This window comes from Hemiscyllium ocellatum, chromosome 25 (assembly GCF_020745735.1).
Source record: "Hemiscyllium ocellatum isolate sHemOce1 chromosome 25, sHemOce1.pat.X.cur, whole genome shotgun sequence".
Classification (NCBI taxonomy): Eukaryota; Metazoa; Chordata; class Chondrichthyes; order Orectolobiformes; family Hemiscylliidae; genus Hemiscyllium; species Hemiscyllium ocellatum.
This window is the reverse complement of record NC_083425.1, coordinates 774203-794805: the sequence shown is the minus strand read 5'-3', so window position 1 is coordinate 794805 and position 20603 is coordinate 774203. Positions and strand designations below refer to the sequence as shown.

General features: G+C 50.1%; 1 protein-coding gene across 1 annotated transcript; it reads right to left on the bottom strand.

Moving 5' to 3' along the window:
• Positions 1–6840: 6840 nt before the first annotated feature.
• Positions 6841–20122, bottom strand: utp6 (UTP6 small subunit processome component). Its single transcript, XM_060844415.1, has 18 exons — positions 20014–20122; positions 19504–19545; positions 19327–19419; positions 19094–19141; positions 18861–18924; positions 18604–18722; positions 17845–17922; positions 17186–17267; positions 16842–16926; positions 16494–16672; positions 13750–13829; positions 13579–13656; positions 12415–12594; positions 10759–10839; positions 10572–10681; positions 8414–8483; positions 8090–8162; positions 6841–7302 (listed from the first exon to the last, which is right to left on the bottom strand). The coding sequence occupies exons 1-18, from the start codon at positions 20089–20091 to the stop codon at positions 7145–7147; spliced, it is 1698 nt and encodes a 565-aa protein (XP_060700398.1). The 5' UTR covers positions 20092–20122; the 3' UTR covers positions 6841–7144.
• Positions 20123–20603: the final 481 nt, after the last annotated feature.

The window sequence follows — 20603 nt, the reverse complement described above, 5'->3', positions numbered from 1 at the left end:
ATTGGCTCCTTATTGTTTACAGTAATAACAGTTTGCCACACTTTAAGGAGAGAGGGACAGCAAAGAAATTAAACAGGCCACACACACAGCTGGTCCACTCAATCTCACCTTCAGGATAGAAAACAACAATAACTTTCTTCATTTCCTCATTTGATTTTGTTGGGGCAGTTAAATTTCTATCCAACGGTAGGTGCAGGATGCTGACTGTGAGCTGTACAGCAACAGGAATATTGGGTAAAGACAACGGATAAATTCTCTCTTTTTAGAGACAGCGATTACCCTTCACTTACAAGTTTCAAGAATATTCCAGCCAAACATTAACTCCAGATTGCCCAGCTCTCCCTACATTTGGACACGGACTGCTTCAGTACCTGAGGAGTAGTAAATGGTGCTGGACATCCCCATTTCTGACCTTATGATGGAGGAAAGGTCATCGATGAAGCAGCTGAAGATGGTTGCACCTGGGACAGTGTTGAATTACAGCAGCAGGGATGCCTTACTGCAATTAAACAGGGCCATGGGGAGTCCACATCTGGAATACTGGGTGGAACTTTGGTCTCCCTGTTTGAGGATGGATGTTCAGGTGACAGCAGGAGTGAAGTAAAGCTTTACCAGCCTGATTCCCGGGAGAGCAGGACTGATAAAGTGGCGGGGGGGGGGGATCTCAGAGACCTATAACATTCTAACAGGACTATAGTGGCTTGATGTGGGAAGGATGTTCCTGGTGATGGGGCAGTCCAGAAAAAGGGACAGTCGAAAGATAGGGGATAAATCATTTCGGACTGAGGTGAGCATTTTCTTCACCCAGAGCACTTTAGGAACCATCATCATAATCCTGTAAGTTTTGAGTTACTTCAGGATAACAATCGTCCTCAGGTGAAAGTATTAAACTGGGGAAAGGCTGATAACCTCAATATTAGGCAGGAAATGGGGATTGCAGATTCAGGGCAGGTGATGGAGGGTTAACCCATATCTGGAATGTGGGAACATTTTAAAGGCCAACTGATGAGAGTTCAGGATCAGTATATCCCTGTGAGGATGAAGGATATGGATGGCAAGATTCAGATAACCAGAGATACTTAAACCTTAGTCAAAAAGAAAAAGGAGACATAGGTTTAAGAAACGGAAGACCGAGACCTCGTAGAATATAAAGAAAGCAGGAAAGAACTCAAACATGGAACTTGGAGGGCTCAAAATAGCGATAAGATAGTCTTGACAAACACAAATATCCCAAGGAATTTTATACATACAGACAGCAAGAGGATTAGCTCGGGGAAGTGTGGGCCCATTCAGGAACAAACAGAGAATTTATGCATTGAGCTGGAAGCGGGCGAGATCCTGAATGAGGCATTTGCATCAGTATTCACAAAAATGGAGATGTTGGGTGCTGAGTCTCAGGAAGTCGGTGGAGTTGTGGACAGTGAGGAAGGATGTGGCAGGTTACAGTGGGATATAGATAAGCTGCAGAGCTGGGCAGAAAGGTGGCAAATGGAGTTCAATGTAGCTAAGTGTGAAGTCATTCACTTTGGTAGGAGTTTGTGGGCAGGTCGTGCCTCACAAACCTTATTGAGTTCTTTGAGAAGGTGACCAAGGAAGTGGACGAGGGTAAAGCAGTAGATGTGGTGTATATGGATTTTAGCAAGGCGTTCGATAAAGTACCCCATGGTAGGCTAATGCAAAAACTACGGAGGTATGGCATTGAGGGTGCATTAGAGGTTTGGATTAGGAATTGGCTGGCTGGAAGGAGACAGAGGGTAGTAGTTGACGAAATAGGTTCATCTTGGAGTACAGTTACTAGCGGTGTTCCACAAGGATCTGTTTTGGGACCATTGCTGTTTGTCATTTTCATAAATGATCTAGAGGAGGGGCTTGAAAGCTGGGTAAGCAAGTTTGCGGATGATACGAAAGTCGGTGGAGTTGTGGACAGCGAAGAAGGATGTGGCAGGTTACAGTGGGATATAGATAAGTTGAAGAGCTGGGCAGAAAGGTGGCAAATGGAGTTCAATGTAGCTAAGTGTGAAGTCATTCACTTTGGTAAGAGTAACAAGAAGATGGATTACTGGGCTAATGGTAGGCTGCTTGGTAGTGTGGATGAGCAGAGGGATCTTGGTGTCCATGTACACAGATCTCTGAAAGTTGCCACCCAGGTAAATAGTGCTGTGAAGAAGGCATATGGTGTACTGGCTTTTATTGGTAGAGGAATTGAGTTCCGGAGTCCTGAGGTCATGTTGCAGTTGTATAAGACTCTGGTGCGGCCTCATCTGGAGTATTGTGTGCAGTTTTGGTCGCCATACTATAGGAAGGACTTGGAGGCATTGGAACGAGTGCAGAGGAGGTTTACCAGGATGTTGCCTGGCATGGTAGGAAGATCGTATGAGGAAAGGCTGAGGCACTTGGGGCTGTTCTCATTGGAGAAAAGAAGGTTTAAGGGAGATTTGATAAAGGTGTATAAGATGATTAGGGGTTTAGATAGGGTTGACACTGAGAACCTTTTTCTGTTAATGGAGTCAGCTGTTACTAGGGGACACAGCTTTAAATTAAGGGGTGGTAGGTATAGGACAGATGTTAGGGGTAGATTCTTTACTCAGCGGGTTGAGAGTTCATGGAATGCCCTGCCAGTAGCAGTGGTGAACTCTCCCTCTTTATGGTCATTTAAGCGGGCATTGGATAAGCATATGGAGGTTATTGGGCTAGTGTAGGTTAGGTAGGCTTCGGTCGGTGCAACATCGAGGGCCGAAGGGCCTGTACTGCGCTGTATTTTTCTATGTTCTATGAAGGCTGTGTTGATATTCCAGGGTATATCGATATAAAAATGTGGCACGGAGTGCTGATGAAAAGCATTAAGGGATCAGGTCCCCAGGAGTCGATGGGATCTACCCCAGAATGCCGAGGGAGCAAATTGCTGGAGCTTTGTACAAAATCTTTGTATCCTTGTTGTGGTTCTGTTCACCAAGCTGGGAATTTGTGTTGCAGACGTTTCATCCCCTGTCTAGGTGACATCCTCAGTGCTTGGGAGTCTCCTGTGAAGTGCTTCTGTGATCTTTCCTCCGGCATTTGTAGTGGTTTGTCTCTGCAGCTTCCGGTTGTCAGTTCCAGCTGTCCGCTGCAGTGGCCGGTATATTGGGTCCAGGTCGATGTGCTTATTGATTGAATCTGTGGATGAATGCTATGCCTCTAGGAATTCCCTGGCTGTTCTCTGTTTGGCTTGTCCTATAACAGTAGTGTTGTCCCAGTCGAATTAGTGTTGCTTGTCATCTGCGTGTGTGGCTACTAAGGATAGCTGGTCATGTCGTTTCGTGGTTAGTTGGTGTTCATGGATGCGGATCGTTAGCTGTCTTCCTGTTTGTCCAATGTCGTGTTTTGTGCAGTCCTAGACAGGGGACGAAATGTCTGCAACACAAATTCCCAGCTCGGCGAACAGAACCACAACAACGAGCACCCGAGCTATAAATCTTCTCCCAGACTTTGATCTTTGTATCCTCTTTAGTCGCAGGAGTCTGGAGAATCGCCAACATTGTTCCTTTGTTTAAGGGATAGCCCAAACTACAGGTCAGTAAACCTTATGTCAGGGGAGGGAAATTATTGAAGATTTTTAGGGAGAGGATTTACTCACAAATGGAAAAATATATATTTATTAGCATTACTGAAAATGTGTTGCTGGAAAAGCGCAGCAGGTCAGGCAGCATCCAAGGAGCAGGAGAATCGACATTTCGGCCACAAGCCCTTCTTCATGTGATCTCCAGCATCCGCAGTCCTCACTTTCTCCTAGAAGATTTATTAGCAATAGGCAGCATGACTTTGTGCAGGGAAGGTCAGGTCTCCGAGTTCTTTGAGGAAGTGACAAAGATGATTGTTGAGGGTAATGCAGTGGATATTGTCTAATAGCAGGGAATACGACAGACTGATAGACAGGACCATGTCACATGGAGGAATCCACAATGAGCTGCTAAGATGGATACAGAATGCCAGACTGGGGCGGCTGTTTGTTGGCAAATTCACATCTAACATGTGGGAGACTTTTAAAGGTCAGTTGATCAGAGTTTAGGACCAGCACCTTCCGGTGAGGGTGAAAGATAAGGAAGGGAACCTTAGATGTCGAGAGACATTGAAGCTTTAGTCGAAAAGATATGGAAGTTTATGCAAGGTTTAGGAAACAGGAATTTGACAAGATCCCGAAGGAGCATAATGAAGTAGGAAAGGATTTAAACGAGGTCTTAAAACAAAAAGACACTGTGTTCTTGGAAAGTAGGATGAAGGAGATGGAGGCATATTCGGAGCAAGAGGGTGAGCTAATGAAAGGGTAGATCCACTCAAGGTCAAAGGAGGGGATTTGAGCCCGAGGAATTGGGGGAGTCATTAACAAATATTTTGCACCAGGATTCACCGAAGGGAAGGGCATGGGTGATGGTAAAATGAGGGGGAGGAATGTCGATGTGTGGGAGCATGTCAATATCAAGGAGGTGGTGGGTGTCTTCAAAATAATTAAGTCTCCAGGATCTAATGGGATCCATCCCAGGATATTGAGGGAGGCAAGGGAGGACGGACAGAGATCTTTGCATCCTCTTTAGCCTCAGGCGAGGTCCCAGAGACTGGAGAATCACCAGTTCAGTTCCATTGATTAAGGACAACAGGGAGAGTAGGTGATTATAGAGCTGTCAGCCTTACAGCAGGAAGAGGGAAGATTCTGAAGGACATACTTACTCACATTTGGGAAAAATGGACTTGGAGGTAGTCAGTGTGGCTTTATGTGAGGGGCGGCTTGTCACACAAATCAGCTTTTTTTAAAGGAAGGGACAAATCTGGTGGATTTTTAAAAAGTGTATTCACGTGTGGCATGTGGGGTCTCTGGCTGGGCAGCATTTAGTGCCTGTCCCCAGCTGCCCTTGAATGGAATGGAATGGCTGACTAGGCCGTTTCAGAGAGCGACTGAGAGTTACCCACAATGCTGTGGGCCTGGAGTTATGTGCAAGGCCAGACCAGGTAAGGATGGCAGATTCCCTTCTCTGAAGGACATTAATGAACCAGATGGGTTTTTATGACAATGGGCAAACGTTCCAGGAGTAGTTTCTGAATTATGTGCTTTTAACAAAACTCTTGAATTTAAATTCTTCCCTCTGCCATGGTGGGATTCAAAGCAGGCCCCCCTGAACATTCCCTGGGGTCTCTGGGATAACGGTCTGGCGATGATACCTCTGGGCCATTGCTCCTCTGAAGGTTCGGGCAGTGGGTGATGCCTGCAGGGACTTTACTGAAGCATTTAAAAAGGTCCCTCATGGACGGCTCATCCAGAACGGGAAGGAACAGAGAATCCATCGAGTGCTGGTGTGGCGGCTACAAAACTGGCTTGGTCCCAGAGCCCAGAGGGGAGATACACTTGGTCCCAGAGCCCAGAGGGGAGATACACTTGGTCCCAGAGCCCAGAGGGGAGATACACTTGGTCCCAGAGCCCAGAGGGGAGATACACTTGGTCCCAGAGCCCAGAGGGGAGATACACTTGGTCCCAGAGCCCAGAGGGGAGATACACTTGGTCCCAGAGCCCAGAGGGGAGATACACTTGGTCCCAGAGCCCAGAGGGGAGCTACACTTGGTCCCAGAGCCCAGAGGGGAGCTACACTTGGTCCCAGAGCCCAGAGGGGAGATACACTTGGTCACAGAGCCCAGAGGGGAGATACGCTTGGTCCCAGAGCCCAGAGGGGAGATACGCTTGGTCCCAGAGGGGAGACCACACTCCCCTTTTGTTGTCATCTGCACTCAATAAGTACAATGGAAAATCTGTAATGTCACTTCTCAGCTCCATCTTCGCTCCAGATACTTGTTTGTACAGAGTAAAGAAAAATGTAGGTAAGCATGGGAATAGAGTTTAAATAAAATTGACCATAAAGTAGTTAAGTTTTCGAAGTTCCAGTCCTTTTCCAACACGAGCACGCACCTGCTGACACCGGAACATGAGGCTGATCACCTTGGTGTGTGCTCACCCCCCCCCAACCAGGCTCAGTGTGCCCCCCTGCCCCCAGAGAGCACTGGCACAGGAGCAACACTAAAGACAGGGGCATTCAGACAGACACATGGAGGGGGGGGGGATATGGACCTCAGAGGAACGGGGGCAGAGTGTTTATATTAGAAAGGTAACACCTGCTGGCACAGATCGTGGTGGGCCGAGTGGCCTGGTCCTGTGCTGTACTGTACTGTTTCACGGGCAGAGTGTGGTGGGTCTGTGGAATTCACAGCCACTGGAGCAAACCCAGGCCAGAACATTATATAATTTCACTAAAGGACTGGATATAATACATGGGGCTGACAGGATCATCATGGCCTCGCCCAGTACCCCGCCCCCCAACACTAAACCCCTGCCCCCCAACACTAAACCCCTGCCCCCCAACACTAAACCCCTGCCCCCCAACACTAAACCCCACCCCCCAACACTAAACCCCACCCCTCCAACACTAAACCCCACCCCTCCAACACTAAACCCCACCCCTCTGCAACCCCACCCCTCCAACACTAAACCCCCACCCCTCTGCAACCCCACCCCTCCAACACTAAACCCCCACCCCTCTGCAACCCCACCCCTCCAACACCCTACCCTGCCCCTCAACACCCTTATCCTTCAACACTAAACCCCCACCCCTCCAACACCCTACCCTGCCCCTCAACACCCTTACCCTTCAACACTAAAGCCCCACCCCTCCCACTCCTCTACCCCTCCACACCCCATGCCCCTTGAGCCTCTCAACACTTCCCCGTGACCCCCCCAGCCTCCCCTCCCTTCCCCCAGTCTGTGCAGATCAGCTCCAGCAGAAATTTGGGAACAACCCATGAACACTCATCAGTCAAATAAAGTTCGGTTTTCCAGAGCTCAGCATTCCGGCTCCAGCGTAAAGCTTCCTGGTTTATTCTCATTCACATTGAGATTAGATCCATCACTAACACATTACAGGCCAGGTTCAGACTGAGTGTGTCCTAGTGTTACCCCAGGCACACCAGCAGGGTCTGCCTGAGACACAGGAGAGATCCTGAGATCCAAACAAGGTAAATTTTACATCAGTGTGAGAATCCTCCACATGGCGACAGATTCCAGGAATGACTGGGAATGTTCAAACGTTGACAAGCTGAAGGTTTTGTTCAGAATGAGATGTTGGTGAAGTTACAAGTGCCCGGTCTGTAGCAGGGTGTACTGAGACACGAACCTCTCCACCTCGATTCCAGCCAACACCTTCATGGCTCTCCAGTGGATCTGACCCGTCAGCTCAGGCTTACCCTGTGGGTGCTCCTGCTCCTCCTTGATATACTCCAGCCACAGATCTGCAGGAAACAGGGTCACACCGAAATGGAGGAGCTGACATCTCTGTGACTACAAATTACCCACAACCCCCAGTGGAGAGTTACCAGAAACAAGGCAGCACACACACAAGCGTCAGCTTGACACCGAGGCAATGGTGTATTGGTATGACACTGCACTAGTAATTAGGAGGCATTAATATTCTCGCTCCATAGGTTTGAATCACTACAGGAGCTGATGAAATCAGAACTCCACCAAAACAATTGGTGGGTGGAAATCCCTCGAATCAGGGAAGGAAATCTGCTGTCCTTTTCAGGTCTGGCTTAATGTTACTCCAGACAGGTAACCGCAATGTGGTTGCTTGGGAACTGCCCTCTCAAATGGGCCTAGCAGGCCCTCGCAAAGCCTCATCCTTAAGAAAGGATTCGGAATTAGATACTACAACCACTCTCAGCAATCCACAATCTCTGCTACATCCACTGTTCATTTCAATGTTTCAGCCTGTGCCTTCCCCATCCTGGGAGTGTTTGATGGGGGAACAGTGTAGAGGTAGCTTTACTCTGTATCTAACCCTGTGCTGTCCCTGTCCTGGGAGTGGTTGATGGAGGGGACAACGTAGAGGGAGCTTTACTCTGTATCTAACCCTGTGCTGTCCCTGTCCTGGGAGTGAGAGATGGGGACAGTAGAGAGCAAGCTTTACTCTGTCTAGTCTTATGCTGCCCGTCCTTTACATTGAGAGTCTTGTTTTTTGCTCTTATGTTACTAACGCTACAATGTTAGCTTCTGACAAACCACCATACGGATTCCTACCAGCATTTGTGGATCCAAACTCCCTTAGTGCCTGCTCATAATATTCCCTGATACGCTCCATTCGACTGTATTCCTGATGGGGAAAAGACACACCAACATTACAAACGGAGACTGGACATCACCCAAGGAATGGGCAAACAATCATCTCATCCTGGATTCTCCAGTCAACCCTCAGTCTTTAAACACCGCAGCCCCCAAACTGCTCACAATACAGTCCTCGCTGCAGACAGTGCACCCAGGCACTGATTCAGTTCCTGCAGGTATTGGCACACTCACTCCCACCAGCCCTCCCTTACCCCAGCTCCCACAGACTCTCAGACTTACCTGCTGCTGCTTTTCAATTGCAATCATTTTCTTGAAAAACTCTAAAGAAAAGGGTCTGTTTTCACAAAGACTGAAACAAAACAGAAAAGAGATGGTGACAGCTCGTTCCAAACTTCTCGGTGGGTCATCAGAACGTCCAGCAGCTTCAAACCACGTCTCCCCAGTCATCGGGGCTGCTGGCCCAGTTTGGTCAGCTTATACAGTCATTTCCAATCCACTTCCCAGTAATCCCCCCCTCCCCTTCTCCATTCCCCACAGAGGCTGTTGGTTAGCCTTTCCATGCTGTTAAAATATCCCGTTCTGAGAACCCATTCACAAAATATTTTCTAAACTTGTGCTTTGTTCAGACCCGATGTGAGATATTTTTTACTTGGGAGGGGAACTTTCAGGGGACGGTGCTCCCATGGACCTGCTGCCCTTGTCCTTCCTGATGGAATTGGTTGTGGGTTTGGAAGGAGCTGTCTAAGGAGCCTGGGTGAATATCTGCAGTGTACCTTGTAGATAGTACGCCCTGCTGCTACTGAGCGTCAGCGCTGGAGGGAGGGGGTGTTGTGGATGTGCCAATCAAGCAGCTGCTTTGTCCTGGATGGTGTCAGGCTTCTGGAGTGTTGTTGGAGGCAAGTGGGGAGTATTCCCTCACACCCCTGACTTGTGCCTTGGAGATGGACAGGCTTTAGGGAGTCAGGAGGGGAGTTACTCACCGCAGCATTCCCAGCCTCTGACCTGCTCTTATATCTGCTGTTTAGGTGGTGAGTCCAGTTGAGTTTCTGGTCAATGGTAACCCCCAGGATGTTGACAGAGGGGGATTCGGTGATGGTAACACCATTGAATGTCAAGGGACAATGAGTAGGTTGCCTTTGATTGGAGCTGGTCATTGCCTGGTGTTTGTGTGGGGCGAATGTTACTTGCCGAATGTCCAGATTCGGCGACTGCTTCAGAATCCGAGGAACAGGAACTGGGAAAGGCCCTTTGATCCAGCTCTTAACCCAACATCCAGACTCAAATCCAGATTCCCATTGGATCCTGTGTTCCTTATATGGGCCTTTCTGGGGAAAGGTGTACAGTCACTAGAATTCTCCTGGAACTAACCAGTTTAATTGAAGAGGACGGGTATAAAGGCATGGCTTGTATTCCTGACAGCTCAGAAAGTTAAACGGTAGGATCTAACTGAGATTTAAGGTGAGGAATGAAGTGACAGGGTCGAGAGAGTGCGAGCTACGTTCTCGGGTGGCAGTGTCAGTGTAGCCCAGCTGAAAGCACTCTCTCTCCTGAGTCACAGGGCTCTCGGTTCACTCCCACTGCACAGTCCATCACCGCCCTGCTGCAGAATCGAATGGTCAGCCCTGATCACACTGAAGGGCCGAATGGTCTACAGCTGCTGATTATTACTACATTGCTATTTGCGGGATTGTTCTGTGCACATATTAGTTCAATACATGACATTTCACTGTATTTCACCAACTGTAATGCACGATGAGCCACCGGATGGTGGTGAAACCGCGATATCATTAAACAGCCTGGTCGCTCTGGGCTAGGTTGGAATCACTTTCTCACCTCACTGCAGCTCCCAGCCCTCAACAGTAATGAGGTTTGGGGTCAATTGGAGTTTTCAAACTGGATTGTCATCAGGTAAAGGGATCAAGGATACCGGATATGGCTGCCCCCCCCGCCATGGTGTACCGGACATGGCTGCCCCCCCCCGCCATGGTGCACCTGACATGGCTGCCCCCCCCGCCATGGTGCACCTGACCTGGCTGCACCCCCCGCCATGGTGTACCTGACCTGGCTGCACCCCCCGCCATGGTGTACCTGACATGGCTGCCCCCCCCGCCATGGTGTACCTGACCTGGCTGCCCCCCCCGCCATGGTGTACCTGACCTGGCTGCCCCCCCCGCCATGGTGTACCTGACCTGGCTGCCCCCCCCGCCATGGTGTACCTGACCTGGCTGCACCCCCCGCCATGGTGTACTCTCCATCTCACTACAGTCATTTCTTCAATTCCTAAACACTGACCAGTGGGACCTGGCTGGTTACTTAGCTCGGAATTGTGTTTCCACATCAGGGTGTTAAAGCTCAGTAGCTGCTGCTAATAGAGATCCAGGCTTTCTCCCCTCGGGTGGCTCTACACATTAAGGAAACACAGTGAATGCCTACGCACCGAGTGAAGACTTTCCGTGCTCTCTTGTAGCCTCCGGTCTTAAGGGCCCAGTCCAGGTATCTCTCTTTCACAGCGACAGAGGCAGCTGTGACCTGTGTCTGCAGTGCACGCTATTAACAGAGAAAAAGCAGTCAGTCTTTGACCTTCATAGCAGCCTGCGCAGAGATTAGCTCGGGCTGAGACTTACCTGATACAGTGACTCAGTCTCATGAGCACTATTTCTACTTTCACTCCAATCCAAACAGAGAAGCCAGAGTGGCAAAGCATCCTGGAAGAGAGGAGGGAGACAGTCAGCAAAGACAGTGTGAAACGCGCAAACATTCGAGTGAAGCAGCAGAAACAGAACGGGAAAGATGCAAACAGGCTTCACTTAGGTCAAAGCACAATGACAGAGCAGAGAGAAGACAGGAAGCAGATGGCATTGTATTAAAAAAAGGTCAGGCACAAATAAAACCGCCCTGGGAAATGGAGATATGAGGAAGCAGTGAAGCACAGGTAATGGATGGAGGTCTGCTCACTGAGCTGGAAGGTTCATTTTCAGGCATTTCGTCATCATACAAGGTATGATCTTCAGTGAGTCTCCAGAAGAACCTTCATCCAGAGGCTCACTGATGATGTTACTTGTACAGTGACGAAACATCTGAAAAGGAACCTTCCAGCTCAGTGAGCAAACCTCCATCCTGAACCTAAACCTGGGCTACAAATCTCCTCAAAACATGCTAAGTACAGGTAACATGGAGAGAGTGTTCAGTGGATTCCAAAGTCACCAGACAGCAGCTGATAAAGGTTCATCATGATTAATTCGACTCAAAGAGGGATAGAAAAAAAGGAGTTAAACCGTAGCAGATAAATTCCTGAAGAGGGAGATGCCTGTGGTCTAAATGAGCTGTCCCAGTGTTTGACACAGGTACACAGAACGGGATGCTGCTAGGACATGGGCTTAGAGTTGGAGCAATGAGAAAGACATTTGGAGAAAATGCATTTGAAAAAGGAACAGGGAATCCGATCCCATGTGCAAATACAGACAATCAACATGTGAGTGGGCGCAATGAGCAGAGAGATTAAACCTTGCAATCATTCCAGAAAGAGTTTGAATCGGAAATGTGGGGGTTAGGTGCACATCAATGGAGTGAATGGCCTTATCAGCACGTACCTTGTGGATGCTCATGACAGCCCAGAGCGGATTCTGGAGCAGGGGTGGGATGGAGAAAGACAGGTCTGATTTTAATACTCAGCCACTGGCTGGCAGCAGCTTGAATGGGAGAACAGTGAATGCTGCTCCCAAAACACGGTACAGGGAGAGCCCTAACGCGCTCTCAGGGAATATCTCACAATGCACCTTCCAGAACGTTCTCTCTTTGAGTCGTGAGTTCATGGAATGCCCTGCCAGTAGCAGTGGTGGACTCTCCCTCTTTATGGACATTTAAACGGGCATTGGATAGGCATATGGAGGATAGTGGGCTAGTGTAGGTTAGGTGGGCTTCGGTCAGCGCAACATCATGGGCCGAATGGCCTGTACTGCGCTGTATTTTTCTATGTTTCTATGTTCTATGTATGGCCTTAGCTGAAGTGAGCAAACTCAAATGAAAATCTTTTACAATAACAGCTCCTGTGCTCTGATTGACTCCTCCGTCCAGCTCTTGTTGTAAGTTGCTTTCCTGAGAGGCTGACACTTTGGAAACACTCTTCCAGCTCTCCCTGGTACAGTGCCATTCACAAGGGAAAGGTTCTGAAAACAGGTCTGTTCAAGGCCTTCCTCACACTGGATACCGCACTCCTATTCACACTGCAATACTACATGGGATGTAGCTACAAAGCACCATGTGCTCAGGCTGTACCTCACCTTGACAGGGACCTTCTGGACAGCCTGCTGGAAGATGGCGCTGACATCTGGACTCTGCAGCTCGATCAGAATCTCCAGGCTGCCCTGCCACAGCTGCACTGAACCGGCAAAATTAGCGCTTGCAGACTTGACCAATCCAATTGCTTTCTCCGCATCCCCAAGGTCCACTAATAATTGAAGCTACAACACATTATAAACAATTAAAGCAGGATTTAAGCAATTACAGACAGCAGCTCTCTGCCTACTCAAATCAATCGATGAGGAAATCAAATGAACCACAAAAGGAAGACGTGTGCAGTCCAGGGAAACCACAGGAACCGGCTACACCAGGGCCACTGGCCCAGCTAAACCTGAGAGAATCACAATCTTTCCCTTCTTCCTTTCTAACGACTTTATATCTCTGACCTCCAACAACTGACACAGGCCCTCGAGACTAAGGTACAAAATATGTAACAAGGACTGTAACAAGGACTAACCCGGTTCTCCAGAACGTTCCCTGTGTGTCTGGATTAACCCGGCTCCCCAGAACGTTCCCTCAGCTCCTGGATTAACCCGGCTCCCCAGAACGCTCCCTCGGCTCCTGGATTAACCCGGATTCCCAGAACGTTCCCTCGGCTCCTGGATTAACCCGGATTCCCAGAACACTCCCAGGGTGCCTGGATTAAAGAATCCAATGATAATACGCCGCCCCATCACTTGCCATCTATAAATTAAAATTGTATCTGCTGCCTTCCTCACTGTTTCCCCAGCCTGACTGTATGCTGATGTGTGCTGCTGTCCTCCACCCTACTTGCTACGTTATCATGTTTTGTATTTCAGACTCCTTCTACCTGATAGCTGTCCTGTAAATGTAACAAAAGCAGTGATCCTGGTGCTGCCTGCTGTGGAACCCCACTGCACACTTCCCTGTGCTCTGAAAAGCCTGTTTTCAGCCCCTCGGTCTCGTATTCCTCAGACTGATTCATCTCCACCTCTCCCTCTCCTCTCCATCACACTGCACCAGGGAAGAGGCTTTTCTAGAATTCCCTACGGGGTTTATTGTTAGCTTATTTAAGATTAAAGATCTCTCATCCTGATCACCCTCAGAAATGAAAACAACTTGTCTAAGTTTAATATGATCACTGTGAAGGCCTCTATGAGGGAGGAGAACGTTATGAATCTTACCCACTGCTTATAGAGAGCCTGGGGTAACAGCGAGGATTCCTGCGCCTTCTCAAAAACATTGAGCACCTTGTCCAGCCTCTGAAACACAGCGAGTGAAGGAGTTTACACAGCCAGAGATCAGGATACAGAACAATAATCATAGAGATTGGGATATCAGCCTCTCCAACTCACCTTATTACGAAGAAATTCATTGTTAGTTTTCCGTTTAAACCTTTCCAGGCAGAAACTGATATAACATTTCCACATGGCTTCTGTAATCAGAAAACAGCAGCTCAGAAAGGCCAGAGGCAGGCCGTGACTAAGTAACTGGGCCCCAACTTTAAGCCCCAGCATTCCCCGCTCACGGGAGCAGTGAGGGATTTAAGCTGCAGAAACTGCTGCTCCAAAGATCCAACTCCCCTCACACCCCAGCCCGACCCCGACCCCTCACACCCCGGCCCTACCCCTCACACCCCGTCCCTACCCCTCACACCCCAGCCCGACCCCGACCCCTCACACCCCGTCCCTACCCCTCACACCCCGTCCCTACCCCTCACACCCCGTCCCTACCCCTCACACCCCAGCCCGACCCCGACCCCTCACACCCCGTCCCTACCCCTCACACCCCATCCCAACCCCTCACACCCCGTCCCTACCCCTCACACCCCAGCCCCATCCCAACCCCTCACACCCCGTCCCTACCCCTCACACCCCATCCCAACCCCTCACACCCCGTCCCTACCCCTCACACCCCATCCCAACCCCTCACACCCCCGTCCCTACCCCTCACACCCCAGCCCGACCCCGACCCCTCACACCCCGTCCCTACCCCTCACACCCCATCCCAACCCCTTTCAAGCTGTCATTACTTCATACATCTCCCTTCTCACCCCCCTTGCCTCCCTCCCACCCAATCTGTTAGAATCTTTTTCAGGAGGTAACTAGAAAATTAGACAAAGGAGAGCCAGAGGATGGGATCTATTTGGATTTCCAGGAGGCCTTTGACAAACAAGAAGCTGCTGAATAAGAGCTCATGGTGTTAGAGGCAAGGTACTGGTATGGACAGAGGATTGGCTGATTCTCCGAGGGCAGGGAGTGGGGTTAAAGGGGTCATTTTCAGGATGGCAGCCAGTGACCAGTAGAGTTACACGGGGGTCAGTGTTGGGATCACAAATATTTATATTATACATTAACAATCTAGATAAAGGAACTGAGGACAGTGTTGCTAAGTTTGCAAATGACACAAAGATAGGTGGAGGGACAGGTAGGTGTTGAGGAAGCGGGAGGCTGCCGAAGGACTAGAACAGGATAGGAGACTGAGCAAAGAATTGGCAGATGGGAGTCCTGGTTCAAGATTCTCTTCAGGTTAACGTGCAGGTTCAGTTGGCATTTAGAAGGCAAACACAATGTTAGCATTTACTTTGGGAAGGCTAGAATACAAGAGCAGGGATGTACTGCTGAGGCTGTATAAGGCTCTGGTCAGACAGCATTGGGAATATTGAGAGCAGTTTTGGGCCCTGTAACAAAGGAAGGATGTTCAAAGTTTGTGAGAAGATTTGTAGCTCGGGTGCTCGTTGTTGTGGTTCTGTTCGCCGAGCTGGGATTTTTGGTTGCAAACGTTTCGTCCCCTGTCTAGGTGACACCCTCAGTGCTTGGGAGCCTCCTGTGAAGCGCTTCTGTGCTGATTCCTCCGGCATTTATACTGGTTTGAATCTGCCATCTGCCTATACAAGGTATTCAACAAAAACGGATACCCGTGCAATTTCATCAACAGATGCCGCAGGGAAAGACAACGAAATGAGGACATGCCACAACCCAAAGGACTGGCCACACTCCCATACATCAGGAGCATTTCTGAACTGACAGCCAGACTGCTGCGACCACTAGGACTCATAACAGCACACAAACCAACAGCCATGCTCAGACAACAGCTCACCAGGACAAAGGACCCGATACCCAACATGAGCAAAACCAACATGGTTTACAAAATCCCATGCAAGGACTGCACAAAACACTACATAGGACAAACAGGAAGACAGCTAATAACCCGCATCCATGAACACCAACTAGCCACGAAACGACACGACCAGCTATCCTTAGTAGCCATACACTCAGATGACAAACAACATGAATTCGATTGGGACAACACCACTATTATAGGACAGGCCAAATAGAGAACAGCCAGGGAATTCCTAAAAGCATGGCACTCATCCACGAATTCAGTCAACAGACACATCGACCTAGACCCTATATACCGGCCACTGCAGCGGTCAGCAACTGACAACCGGAAGCGGCAGATTCAAACCAGTATAAATGCCGGAGGAATCAGCACAGAAGGGCTTCACAGGAGGCTCCCAAGCACTGAGGATGTCACCTAGACAGGGGACGAAACGTTTGCAAGAAAAACTCCCAGCTCGGCAAACAGAACCACAACAAAGGAAGGATGTGCTGATGTTGGAGGTGATCCAGAGAAGGTTTATAATAATGATCCCAGGGATGAAGGATTTGCCACGAGGAACAGTTGAGGACTCTGGAACTGTACGCAATGGGAATTTAATTGCAACTTGCTAAATACTGAGGGGCCTAGACAGAGTGACGTGGGAGAGACTAGGACCGAGGGTACAGCCTCAGGATGAAGGGAGATGAACAGAGATGAGGAGGAATCTCTTCAGCCAGAGGGATCATGATTCATTGCCACAAAGGACTATGGGGGTCACATCACTGAGTATTTAAGACAGAGATAGATTTAGTTTGTGATTAGTAAAGGAATCAAGGGTTATTGGGAGAATACAGGAGAATGAGGTTGAGAAACATTTCAGGCACGAATGAATTACAAACCGATGGGCTGAATGGACTAGTTTTGCTTCTACAACTTATGGTCTTATCTCCTCACCCACTCTCCCTGAAATCCAAGCCTCAGTGGAATATATACAGACCTGTAGGCACAGAGACAACGGCTTCCTCGTACACAGCCCAGCACTGCTCCTCTCTTTGGACAATATTCAAAGCTTTTGTCTGTTTGGAGCAGGCTGGCACCGACGGCACTTCTGTGTCTAACTTCTGCCTGGCCACAAAGTCCCAGCACACTGGCTGGTCAGCGTGCAGAGTCTGGAGGCTGGAGAGACAAGGTGACCCAACTGAGCACATCACACCAGCCATTCAGATCCAGCTCCACCCCCCACACTCTCCCGCGCGTCCCCACACACTCACCCCCCCACACAATCACTCCCGCCCGCTCCCCCACACACTCACTCCTGCACTACCCTACTCTCCCCCATACTCACTCCTCCACGATCTCTTTCTGAATGTCCTGCGTGAAATCAAACATCTCGGCAATTTTCCAAAATGAGAGGTGGAACTCTGCATCCCCTGAGATAAACACAAGACACAGAGAGAAGGACAGAGTGTGAGTGCGAGTGCGAGAACATCGGAGCGAAAAAGAAAGATAGTAAGAGTGCAGAGATCTCCACGTTCTGTATCACAGATCCGCGTTCCCCACCGGGAGCGGGAGCACACACCCGCGTTCCCCACCGGGGGAGTGAGCGCAGACCCCTGCTCACATTGTGGGTGTAAGTGCGGACCCACGCTCCCTATTGTGACCATGACCCCATTGGGATCACTCACTCACCGGGGATCTTCTCGATGGCATTCTTATAAACAATACGAGCCAAGTGCCCACAGACAATCTCCTCGGGATACTCTGCCTCGGTCTGGGGACAGAAAACATGTGACAGGTCTATTCCAGCAATGGCACACAATTGGCACAGCAGCAGTCTCAGTGACTGGAGTCATACTGCCAACTGCAGAGATTCACATCCCAGCCACCTTCCTGTTAGCATGTGCACCATGCACTCCATCAATATCACCCTCATCACTTGACCCCACCCAATAAAACCAGCCTACTCCCCCAGGACCAATCCACCCACCTGTCCTGACATACAGTTCGAACCCTCGTGCTTGTTGAAGTGTTGCAGCCCCCAGCCCACCCCCTCGTTCCCCGTCCTAACCACGCCCACAGCCAGCTCCCAGCCCACCCCCTCGTTCCCCGTCCTAACCACGCCCACAGCCAGCTCCCAGCCCACCCCCTCGTTCCCTGTCCTAACCACGCCCACAGCCAGCCAGCCCCAGCCCACCCCCTCGTTCCCCGTCCTAACCACGCCCACAGCCAGCCCCCAGCCCACCCCCTCGTTCCCCGTGCTAACCACGCCCACAGCCAGCCAGCCCCCAGCCCACCCCCTCATTCCCCGTCCTAACCACGCCTCCAGCTCCCGGGGTCCAATTCTTTACCAGCTGCAGCTTTGCCGTTTCCAGCAGCTGTTTCTCCTTCCGCATCTTCTCGGCGTGCATCAGCTCCATCCGGTAATACTGCCAACGACAAGGTCAAAGGTCACCACGTTTTGTTTTTATGTTTATTAACTGTGAACTGAAATGAGAAAGAACTGCTTTGGAAAACAAAAATAAGTAATTTGATGGTCATTGTGAACAAAGATTAAAGAACTTGAAGTAACTCCAGAATAGGTATCCTGTCAGTGAGTCGCCCTTTATTTACACAGGGAGAGGCCCTGACACTGACCCAGGCTCCTCAGAAGCAGCTCTCAGAGTGAGCAGAACCTCTGACCCTCCTGATTATATCTGTTGGCCAGGGCTCTCTGATTGGACCACGTTAACAGCCCCAATCAGGGAACTCAGATTCTAAGACCCATCTGGCTGACCTTGTTACAGTCACTACAGAACTGCTCTCCTTGTTTTCCAACTGTCCATTAATGATTTTCTTATCTATGTGTCTGCAAGTAAGGGGCTGCTCATAACAGAATTAAAGATCATTGCAGGATTACATGATGGCTGTTTTGGACTCAGCCTGCAGTTAGAAACTAATTACTTTAATGAAATAGGAACTCTTATTAAGTACAGAAATACAGTCCATGCTTTCTATTAAACTGGACCCAAGAATCAGTTGAATTGGGGAATCTTTGCCCTGCAGTTTCCAGCTCATTCTCCGTCAGTTTCAACATCAAGGAAGGAAACCCACTGAGGGAGCAGCCTTACCTCCTGATACAGCTTCTGAGATTCTGGGTGGAAACGCAAAGCTCGCAGGAATAAATGTCTGGCACTTTCTGACGATAACTGATCCTCCATCTCCCACTTTGCTGCCATTATCCACAAAGCTGCAACAGAATGAACGGAAAAAATGAAGCTGACAAAGTCGCACCGAACATCACTGCAGGCACAGCTCCTCAGGCTGACCTCCACACCAAATAAACTCTCACCAATGAGGGGCAGAAACACAACCGTCAGCTGGTTACCTGGTTTGTCTGGATGAATGGCCAACATCTCCGAGAACACTTTGCTCAGCTTCAACTTGACATTCTAAGAAAGAAACAATAGCCAGAACATTACAGCTATGAGGGCTCAACAAACATCTGTAGAAATTCAGTCTGTAACATAAGACACAACGGGGTTGAGGAAAGCAATTACTGAGTGAGTGAGATTAATAATCAGCAGAAATACACAGTTAGTAACACAAGGAAATTCTTACCCATTTCTTGCAAAATGCGATGTGTGAGAGCCACAACTGGACATCCGCCTTTGAAACAGAAAGTTAACATCGACTGTCAATGTGCAGAATAATCTTCCAGTCCCACAGCTGTCACCACCGCATAGCCACGAGATGTGCTGCTCTTGAAATCCCCACCCCCACAAAGCTGCCCACCTAAGCCCAGCCCCAGGGCTCTCCAGGACACCCTCCCTCCCCCGAAATCCCAGCCTTACCTTCCACTTTGAGAGCGCTCGCCTGAACAACGCATGAATGCGATTAATAATAGCGTATTCGATTTCATCTTTCTTAAAGTAGTAGCCAGCTCGCTGTGAGGGGAAGGCAGTGACAGGTTTAGAAAGTGACACTCAAACATGAACTCAGCTTTTCACAGAAACTTGCTCCTCACTCACCACTCGCCGTCTCCTGATCAATTCCAGAAAGTTAATTTCATACTGAAACACAAAACAGCATATCAGTGAGAACTCACTCATATGGAGGGGAAGAGGGTAGGGGCGTGAGGGGTGAGGGTAGGGGCGTGAGGAGTGAGGGTAGGGGTGTGAGGAGTGAGGGTAGGGGTGTGAGGGTAGGGGTGTGAGGGGTGAGGATAGGGGCGTGAGGGGTGAGGGTGAGGGGGTGAGGGAGGGGTGTGAGGGGAGGGGGGTGAGGGGGAGGGGGGTGAGGGGGTGGTGAGGGGGGGGTGAGGGTGGGGGGGGGGTGAGGGGGTGGGGGGGGGGTGAGGGTGGGGGGGGTGAGGGAGGGGGGGTGAGGGAGGGGGGGGGTGAGGGAGGGGGGGGTGAGGGAGGGGGGGGGTGAGGGTGGGGGGGGTGAGGGGAGGGGGGGGGTGAGGGTGAGGGGGGTGAGGGTGAGGACGGGGACTGTGCCAGTCAGTGATATGCTCAGTCACTGTGACACTCACACACCTGGATGTAGCTGATGAAACTCTCCTTGCTCAGGGCCCGTCTGTGCACTTTATGCTCCAAAGCCGTGACCTTCTTCATCAAAGCTCTTCAAAATCAAACAGCAAACAGTGATCGGTCAGAGCGAGGCACCACCCTCCCCGGATTCACGGCTCAATGTGAGCATCAAACACAAACCAGAACCTGTCACACACACACACACACACAGGCTTCAAGGAATCCTTTCAAGGCGACCGCGCAGGAGGCCCATCTGCCCATCATGGGCCAGTCTGACAGCATTGATGTGGAGTGGACTCTCCGTGACCTAAAGCCGGGACTGATCCTGACTCTGCCTCAGAGTAAACAACATCACTCCGTGTGAGGGTCACTGCAGCCGAGACACACCCCCCCCCCTCACACAGACACACACCCCCCCCCTCACACAGACACACACCCCCCCCCCTCACACAGACACACACACCCCCCCCCCCACAGACACACACCCCCCCTTCCCCACACAGACACACACCCCCCCCCTCACACAGACACACACACCCCCCCTCACACAGACACACACACACCCCCCCCCTCACACAGACACACACACACACCGC